The following is an 8,869-nucleotide window of genomic DNA, read 5'->3' as shown; positions in this document are numbered from 1 at the left end:
CGCGGTACAAAGGGGCGGTCCCAGCAGGTGGTGGGGCAGAGCTGTGCTGCAGATGCAGATGGTAAAGGAGGGTACTTCGAGGTCACGTGTTCATCCTACTTCCTTTCTCGCCCCAGCTCCCGGGGGTGAGGTTCGCGGGCATTTTTCAAGAAGTTTCTTTTCCGGCTGCGGAAGCCGCCACTCTCAAGATGGAGGTTAGTTGCGCCGCCATTAAGCGCGACTCTTCAGATCTATCCTCTCTAAGGTTTCACGGTCCTACCCAAGATGGCCGTCTCAGTTCCGGGATCCGCATATTTGCCACTCTCAACATGGCGACACAGAATCGCCGTTCCCTGTGTGAGCCGTGCAAAAGGAAATGACGCATCCCAGACACTTCCGCTTTCTTTCTGCCGGAGGAACCGTGGCCACTGGGCAAAGGGGGCGTGCGGTGGATATCGACCTTTGTCTCTGCCTCATGTAGGTGATGAGCTAGCGGGTAGGAAGGCACCTTAATTTCATAGAGGGGGCAGCTAAAGGGTGTATGTGAGGTGTAGAAGAGACTGTGAACCCTTTGGGCTTAAGGCGGGAACTGACTTGTCCACTCCACTCCGGCGCGACGAGAGAAGATTTTGAGTTCCCCACTATTGATTTGAGCAAAGTGAGACTTTCCTGCACTGGCCAGTACTGGGGGACCCCTGTTTCCCGATCCTAAATCGGAAACGAAGTGAGCGATCATTGCCCTAAAAAGGTGGAGGAGACCAGTTGATTGGAGCTGGCCCTGTCCCCTCCTCGGTCCCCTGCTCATGTCGTAGTGTGGGGATCCCCGAATCTCCCCGCAGCCTGCTTCCTCCCACAGAGCTCGTGTATAGCCCGGTGCCCCGCGAGTGATGTTGCTGTTGATGCTGCTGATGCTGCCCCTCTGCTGGTCCGTGGAGGTCAAGAGGCCCCGGGGCGTCTCCCTCACTAGTGAGTCCTGCGGTCCCTGGCTGGGGATGGAGGGAGGGAGAGGAGAGAGGACCCTGAGATGGAAATTGGGAGCCTTTTGCCTCAGTTTGTCCGCAGAGTGAAACTGGTGGTGGCATTGGGGAGACCAACGTTTTCTTTCTCATCAGACCATCACTTCTATGACAAATCCAAGCCTTTCACCTGCCTGGACGGCTCGGCCACAATCCCTTTTGATCAAGTCAACGATGACTACTGTGATTGCAAGGATGGTTCAGATGAGCCGGGTGAGCTCTCGTTTTGTGTTCATTACTGAGCAGCAGACACCCAGGCCCTGCCCTGCCCTGGCTCACTGCGGAGAGGGCGGAAGTGGATTCAGAAAGCAGCTTAGGGGCCGGGGATTTAGCTCAGTGGTTTCGCGCCTGCTGCGCAAGCTCAAGGACCAGAGTTCAATCCCCGGTAGCAAAAAAAGAAAAGAAAGAAAGAAAGCAGCTTGGCTGCTGGGGTGCAGCTCAGTGGTCCTCCATTTGTTTAGCATGCATGAGGGCCTGGTTCCATCCCCAGCACCGCCTCCCCTACAAAGAAGAAGAGAGATCAGGTTGTTGTAACGACATTACCAGTTACCACCAGATCAGGGATAAAGGCTTCTGGAGGTGAGACTTCAGGTGAACCCTGAAGTAGGTGCAGATGGAGGGGTGTCTGCTCAGACTCCCAAGTGGGCGGGTGTGAAGGTAGGGCAGGCTGGCAGAGGACAGTCATCAAAGCAAAGGAGGAGCTGGGGACTTAGCTCAGTGGAGCCACACCTGCCTGGCAAGTACAAGGTCCTGAGTTCAATTTCCAATACCAACCCCCCCCCAAAAAAAAAACAGAACAAGAGCCCCAAATGTACTTGGGTTGGGGTTGTAGCTCAGTGGTGCAGTGTCTGCCTGGCTACCTCAAGGGCCTGAGTTCAATTCCAGGTACCAAAAAAGAAGAAGAAAAAAAAGCAAAGGAGGAGCTGACTGGCCCTTTTTTGAAGGGACTCATGAGGAGGGTTTTGTTTCAGGGTCCCAGGGTGAGGCTCTTTGTTTCCCTGAGTTTTTTCTGTCCTTTGGCGTTTTGAGACTGGGTCTTATATAGCCCAGGTTGGCCGCAAACTTGGGGCCACCCTCCTGCCTCAGCCCCTCCAGTGCTGGAGTGACAGGTGTACACTACTATGCCTGGCATTCTCATCTTTCTGGTCCTCTGTCTGCCTGTGGGTTGGGGCCGTGTGGGTGGAGGATGGGCTGTGCCTGGTCCTCAGTGACCTTAGCAAACTTTCCCTCCTGTCCCCACCCAGGCACAGCCGCCTGTCCTAATGGCAACTTCCACTGCACCAACACGGGCTACAAGCCCCTGTATATCCCCTCCAGCCGCGTCAATGATGGCATCTGTGGTGAGTGGGGGCCCTGGGACTAGGGAAGGGGTGGTGGCTGAGGGAGGAGGCACTGTCAGCCCTGACCTGGCTGCCTCTGCCTCAGACTGCTGCGATGGGACCGATGAGTACAACAGTGGCACTGTCTGCGAGAACACCTGCAAGTGCGTGGGTGACGTCCTTTCCCCTTGCCACTCCGGCACCTGGCTTGCCTTCACCCCATGAGTTACGAAGCTCCATTTTCTGCTGCTTTTCTTTGTGTGTGTGTGTGTGTGATACTGGGGATTGAACCCAGGACCTTTGCACTGAGCTATACCCCTAGTCCTTTTGTGTGTTTTTTTTGTTGTGTTTTTTTTTGGTACTGGGGATCGAACTTGGGACCTTGCGCTTGTGAGGCAGGCGCCGGAACCACTGAGCTAAATCTCCGGCCCATGTTTTTTGTTTTGAGACAAAGTCTCACAAAGTTGCCCAGCCTGGGTTCAAACTTGAGGTCCTCCTGCCTCAGCCTCACGTGCTGGGATGACAGGTGTGCACCACAACGCCTGGATTTATTTTTTTCCATCTTAGATCTTCTAAGTGAGGGCAGATTAAGCGTTATACACTAAGTGGCCAGATTCCCTGTTGGCCTGGAAGCCTGTGATTTCTGTGCTTTCTCCCTCTCTCTCTTGCTGGCTTCCAACTCTGCTCCCTGTCACTCCTTGGTTCTGAGGGTGGACAAACCCTGTCCCTCCTCTCAAAAACAGGGACAAGGGCCTGGGGTCGTTGGAGGTTTTGCCATCTCATCTTTCCCAGTCCGAGGTGTAAGGGATGGGTCGGCAGGTGGGCCCTGAGTACCCCTGGCAGTGCCCATGTGTCCCCCTCCATCCCAGAGAGAAGGGCCTCAAAGAGAGAGAGTCCCTGCAGCAGATGGCAGAGGTCACCCGCGAGGGGTTCCGCCTGAAGAAGATCCTCGTTGAGGACTGGAAGAAGGCCCGGGAGGAGAAGCAGGTGAGTGGTCCCGGGGGCAGAAGTATGAGCAGAGCCTGGGTCACTTAGCAAGACCTTGGTTCAAAATAGCAGTGCTGCACTGCACATGGTTTTCTGCGCTACCCTGGAGCACACAGGCTTCTGTCCAGAGGGTCCAGGGAGCCACAGCCCGGGGACCCCCAGAGCCAGAGAGCTGGATGTGTTGCAAAGGTCGCAGCTCCTCAGGGGAGTAGAGCCAGGAGGTGCCAAGTGGAGGAGGAGGCAGAAACCAAGGAGAGCTGGCCTCTTGCCTTCTGCCCATCCAGAAAAAGCTCACCGAGCTACAGGCTGGAAAGAAGTCTCTGGAAGACCAGGTGGAGGCCCTGCGGGCTTTGAAGGAAGAGGCTGAGAAGCCGGAGAAGGAGGCCAAGGAGCAGCACCAGAGGCTGTGGGAAGGTAGCCAGGGAGAGGAGAGAAGAGCTTGGGCCCAGGAGGTTCCACCCCAGGCTGCTGCCAGTCTTGGGTGGTGTTTTAGCGGTGGTGTTTCTTGGGTTCCTCCTTGAACCCCGAGCCTTTTTACCAAGCTCCATCCCTAGCCCTCTTTTTCATTTTTAAATTTTGAGACAGGATTTCTCACTAAGTGGCTAAATTACCCAGGTGGGACTGGAACTTGGAATCCTCCTGCCTCAGCCTCCTAGAGTGTTGACATGACAGGCGTGCGCCACCACTGCTGGCTTCGTGTCTGATATCTAAGGTGCAGCTGTGTCATGTTGCTGGAGTGATGAATCGGAGAATTGGGGGGACACAAGGGTGGGGTGCTGATGGGGCAGGTCAGTTAGGGCCTCAGACTGCAGGGAGGAAGCAGGTGTGCAGCATGCAGGGTTCTGAGCAGAAGCAGGACGGTCCTTGGCTGAGGTGGCCCCAGTCCCCTCCGGCCACTGTGCAGGAGCAGGCTGGCAGGGGCAGGCAGATGGGGGCCCGGAAATGAGGCGCTATGTGTGCTGGTCCAGACCGGCTGGGGCTGGGGAGGAGCATGTGGATTCTGGGTGTCGCTTGAGGCACAAAGGAGACGTCCTTCCCGAGCCCTGGCCTCCATCTCCTGTCCCCTGCGTCCCCAGCCCTGCCCCCGACTTTCCCTGTTCCACTCCCCCTCCAGGCTCCATCACCTTTCTCCTCTCAGAGGGCAGGGACCCCTGTCACCTCGTCCCCAGCGCCGTCACTGGGCCAGATGCACAGTGGGAGCCGGGTCTCGGGTGGCGGGAGCTGGTGGCGCCTGGGGCCCACGGGTCATGGAGTTGCTCCTCCACAGAGCAGCAGGCCGCTGTCAAGGCCCAGCGCGAGCAGGAGCAGGCGGCTGATGCCTTCCGGGAGCTGGATGACGACATGGACGGGGTGTAAGTGTCGCTGTGCGGGGCCCGTGTTTGCGGTGAGAATCCTGGCTCTGTCTCTGATCATGCCCAGTGACTGGGTGGAGGGTGTGCTGTTGGGGACCGACGAGGACACGGGAGTCCAGCGGGCGAGGAGTAGGGGTCTGCAGAGGGACTGGTCGGTGCTGGTTTGGGGTACAGGATGTGGCACCCAGGCTGGTGTGGGTATCGGCTTTGCTGGGTGGGGGGAGGCAGTGGGCAGCGGATGTGTTAGGCTGTGAGGGAGGGGGGAGTAGAAGTTGGGGGTCGGCAAACAAGATTTTGGTGATGGCATCCAGGCGTCTCCCAGTCCTCAGGCTCCATCTCTGCCTTGTGCCCCTTTTGGGGTTGCGAAGTGCTAAGGAGCGGGTAGGGTGGGAGGCTGGGACTGGGGGCCAGATGGGGGTCCCATTGCCGCATGTTACCCCCGGCTTCCTCCCCTGACCTGAGGTCCTGGGGAGGCTCTGGGCGGCCCTGGCCCGGAGGAGCCCGTGGGTCACGTGGTGCCCATGTCCTGTTGGGCAGCTGGCCGGGAGCCAGGTCCTTACCCTGCCTGTGTCCCTGCAGGGTCTCGGTGGCCGAGCTGCAGACCCATCCAGAGCTGGACACAGATGGCGATGGGACTGTGTCTGAAGGGGAGGCCCAGGTACCCCAGGGTGACCTCAGGTCCGGGGAGGGGGCACAGGCCAGCCGTGGGAAGCCCCAGAATCCTCCCTGCCTGCCGGGGTCCGGAGTGGCTTCGGGCAGTGTGGGCCCCTCCCCTGCCTGTGGCCCTGCCAGCCGCCCCGGAGGGGACACCCACTGCCCTCCCTGTCACAGCTGCCCTCCCTTGTCCTGCTAGCCTGGCCCCCGCCCCGTCCCTCTGTCCGTCCCTGCCTGCTCCTGGTCCTCCTCGTTGCACACTGGCCCGGGCAGGCCTGGCACACACTGGTGCCTGAGCCGCACCCCTCCTGTCGTCCGTCTCCCACCTCTGTCTCTTTTTGTCTCCCAGCCCCCCCCTCGGCCTGGACCACCGCCCTCTGGGTGCAGCCCCTCGCCCACCTGGTGGCTTGGTCCCCAAAGCTCAGGGCCCAGCGCACCCGTGGCTGGCACCACAGTCAGAGGCCCTGGAGCCCAGAGCCGGGCACCGGGGCACAGGGAGGCCCCGTCCTGACCCCACCCTGACTCACACACAGGCCCTGCTCGGCGGGGACACACAGACGGATGCCAGCTCCTTCTACGACCGAGTCTGGGCCAGCATCAGGGACAAGTACCGGTCCGAGGTCTGTAGGGGAGCGAGCACAGGGGAGGGGACTCGGTCCTGCCCCGCTCCGCCTTCGGCTCACAAAAGCACTGCCCCCATCCTGGCACCCAGCCACCCTGGCCAGCTGGGCCACCCAGGCTCCTCCACGGGGGCCCCTCCTTCCCTCTGAAAGGGGTGGAGACGCTGAGGCCACAAGCCCCGACCGCCCCGCTTCCCCACCTGCCCGCCAGGCACTCCCTGCCGACCTCCCAGCACCTCTGGCCCCGGAGGTGATGGAGTCCAAGGAGGAGCAGCCCTCGGTGCCGACCCATCCCACGGAGTACGAGGAAGAGGAGGAGGAGGAAACCGAGGAAGAAGAGGAGGATGAAGAGCAGGATTCTGAGGTGCCTGGGGAGCAGCCCAAGGTGTGTGTTTAGGGGCGCAGGGCTGGCTGGCGTGGAGCAGGGTCGCTTGCTGACTCCACCCCATCCACAGGAGGCCCCGTCCCCACTGGAGCCCTCCCAGCCGCCCAGCCCCAGCGAGGAGGACAAGATGCCACCCTATGATGAGCAGACACAGGCCTTCATTGATGGTGAGGCCCTGGCCCGGTGGAGAGGGCCTCATGTCCCACCACAGACCCCCGCCCCGGGATGGGGGTCTCCACTGTGTCCCCCGAGTGTCCCCTGTGTCTCAGAGCCACATGCGGGCTGTGCCTGCCTCTGCTCTGGGGAAAGCTCGTCCTGCCCGTCAGCCCCCGGTGCCCTCCTACTCCCTGGGGTACGGCTTGTTTGTGTCACCCCTGGTGGCCCCAGGAGCCAGCAAGGCTAGGAGTGGTGCCTCGGCAGCAGGGTGCAGCCAGCCCTGCCCTGGCAAAGGCCCCGCAAGGCTCCCCAGTTCCGTCCTTGACCAGGGCAGGCCCCGGGGAGGGAGCCAGCAGTCCAGTGTGTGGTCTCCTGACCAGGGCAGGCCCACGTGGGGAGGGGCCTCGTGACCTGTGTCCCTTCTCCCAGCTGCCCAGGAGGCCCGCAGCAAGTTCGAGGAGGCTGAGCGGTCCCTGAAGGACATGGAGGAGTCCATCAGGTACCAGGCCTGTGTCTGGCCGAGACCAGGCGGTGCTGCCACCCACCCCGGCTCCGGCTCCCTAGAGGCGGCGGTAACCAGGAGTCTCCGAGGCAACCGAGGCCCCGGTGGGCGTGGCTCCTTCGGGGAGGGTCCCCGGGTGGCAGGGGTGGCAGGGACACAGCCGTCGGGTGTCTCTCCACCGCTGGGCTGGGCCGTCCTGTGTCAGCCACGGCGCCCATCCTCTACTGTCCCTTCTGCACCTGGCCTCTCCTTCCAGGAACCTGGAGCAGGAGATTTCGTTCGACTTTGGCCCCCAAGGGGAGTTCGCCTACCTGTACAGCCAGTGCTACGAGCTCAGCACCAATGAGTGGGTCCTGGGGTGGGGTCCTTGGGGACAGGCTGAGGGTTTGGGCTGCCCTACATGGCTAGCAGGATACTGAGTCCGGAAAGAAATACAGCTGGGGATGCAGCTCAGTGCAAAAGCCCTGGGGTCAGTCCCCAGTACCACACACAAAGCGCAGGTCATGGCGGGATCTGAGGTCCCTGTGTTCCCCTTGACAGATACATCTACCGGCTCTGCCCCTTTAAACTCGTCTCCCAGAAACCGAAGCTGGGCGGCTCCCCCACCAACCTCGGGTGAGTGGCCAGGGCTGCACCCCTCCCACCCTGCTGGTCCCCCAGCCGGTCAGGCACTCAGCACCTCGCTGTCCACAGCACGTGGGGCTCGTGGGCCGGGCCCGAGCACGACAGATTCAGCGCCATGAAGTACGAGCAGGGGACCGGCTGCTGGCAGGGCCCCAACCGCTCCACCACCGTGAGTGCCTGACTCAGGGTTGGGGGACCGGCCCCGACCGGCCCCCGTGAGCATCCGGTCCGCCTCTGGTCCTGTCGCCAGGTGCGCCTGCTGTGCGGGAAGGAGACCGCGGTCACCAGCACCACCGAGCCCAGCCGATGCGAGTACCTCATGGAGCTCTCCACGCCGGCCGCCTGCCCGGAGCCGCCCCCTGAGCTCCCGGTGGACAGCGACCACGATGAGCTGTAGTGCAGCCCGGCCAAGGTGGGCGGGGAGGGGACCTCTCCCTCCGACCTGTCCCCTGGGCCGCCATCCCTTCCTCTGCATGGGTGTGTTTGAGACAGGGTCTCCCTGTGTAGTCCAGGCTGGGCTTGAACTCTCAGCCGTCCTCCTGCTGGGGCGTGACACCGCACCACTTCCCCCTCCTCCTGATACTCCCCTTTTCTCCCACCTGGACTCTCAAGGCGGGGAGGCAGCCCCACAGTGTCGCCTTCCGTCCTCCCTCTGGGGACTGGAAGGACTGAGGCCTGGACTCCTCCGTCCCTCCCCCTCCTCTGCTGAGCAGGACCCCTGGGGGCCTCCAAGCCCTGCTCCTGGGCCCTGGCTGAGCCATGTTCCCAGGCCCCAGTGGCCTCCAAAGATGGGATAAAGGAGCCCCCATCCCTGGCAGTTCACCCCTGCCCCCCATGCCACCCCTCCTTCCCTGTCTGGTGGGGGCCAGTGAATGGCTTCATCTGTGACAGAACAATAAATGTGACTCCACCCCCAAACTTGGCTCTGTCTGCCCTGATTTATGGGATGGAGAACCAAGGGGAGGGGGCAGAGGTGAATGCACGGGAGCAAGAAGTGCTGCCTGCAGGGCCCGCCTGGCCTGGCCCTGTCGGGCCAGCAGCTGAGTCCAGCACTGGGCACAGGTGGAGCCAGGCCACGTCCACATGTGTCAGGCGCTCATGGCACAGATGAGTCCCAGGCCCAAGCCAGGCATGGTTTGGCACACCTGTGATCCCAGCACTGAGGAGGCTGAGGCAGGAGGATCAGGAGTTCCAGGCCACCCTGGGCTCCATAGTGAGACCATGTCACAAAAAAGGAGACAGACCCAGGCCAGCTACTGTGCACCCGACCCGACC

At 61.5% G+C, this 8,869-nt stretch overlaps 1 protein-coding gene across 6 annotated transcripts; it reads left to right on the top strand.

Moving 5' to 3' along the window:
• Nucleotides 1-47: 47 nt before the first annotated feature.
• On the top strand, nt 48-8,512 carry Prkcsh (PRKCSH beta subunit of glucosidase II). 6 transcript variants are annotated; one of them, XM_087201314.1, is made up of 18 exons: nt 48-456; nt 836-945; nt 1,092-1,208; nt 2,240-2,335; nt 2,421-2,478; nt 3,184-3,301; nt 3,586-3,715; nt 4,569-4,653; nt 5,233-5,311; nt 5,841-5,927; nt 6,139-6,291; nt 6,383-6,479; nt 6,898-6,967; nt 7,227-7,316; nt 7,511-7,585; nt 7,664-7,763; nt 7,845-8,006; nt 8,207-8,512. In XM_087201314.1, exons 2-17 carry the CDS (start codon nt 867-869, stop codon nt 7,989-7,991), a joined length of 1,581 nt encoding a protein of 526 aa, XP_087057440.1. In that variant the 5' UTR covers nt 48-456; nt 836-866; the 3' UTR covers nt 7,992-8,006; nt 8,207-8,512. The 6 variants fall into 6 exon arrangements, with proteins under 6 accessions (XP_087057440.1, XP_004865645.2, XP_004865643.2 ...); XM_004865588.4 differs by having other exon boundaries at nt 256-456; nt 6,139-6,312; XM_087201315.1 differs by having other exon boundaries at nt 377-475.
• The last annotated feature ends 357 nt before the right edge of the window (nt 8,513-8,869 follow it).

This window comes from Heterocephalus glaber, unplaced genomic scaffold (genome assembly GCF_053883595.1).
Source record: "Heterocephalus glaber isolate CG9 unplaced genomic scaffold, H.glaber_assembly_v1.0 deba00001760, whole genome shotgun sequence".
NCBI classification, from domain to species: Eukaryota; Metazoa; Chordata; class Mammalia; order Rodentia; family Bathyergidae; genus Heterocephalus; species Heterocephalus glaber.
Note: the sequence above shows the minus strand (reverse complement) of the source record. Positions and strands in the feature narration are given on the sequence as shown.

What these genes read in the sequence shown, in the direction of transcription:
- Prkcsh (XM_004865588.4), top strand. Translation starts at nt 867, where the DNA reads ATGTTGCTGTTGATGCTGCTGATGCTGCCCCTCTGCTGGTCCGTGGAG. An exon ending in GGGACAAGTACCGGTCCGAG is followed by an intron (nt 5,928 to 6,138) that starts GTCTGTAGGGGA and finishes CCTGCCCGCCAG; the next exon opens with GCACTCCCTGCCGACCTCCC. An exon ending in GCCCCAACCGCTCCACCACC is followed by an intron (nt 7,764 to 7,844) that starts GTGAGTGCCTGA and finishes TCCTGTCGCCAG; the next exon opens with GTGCGCCTGCTGTGCGGGAA.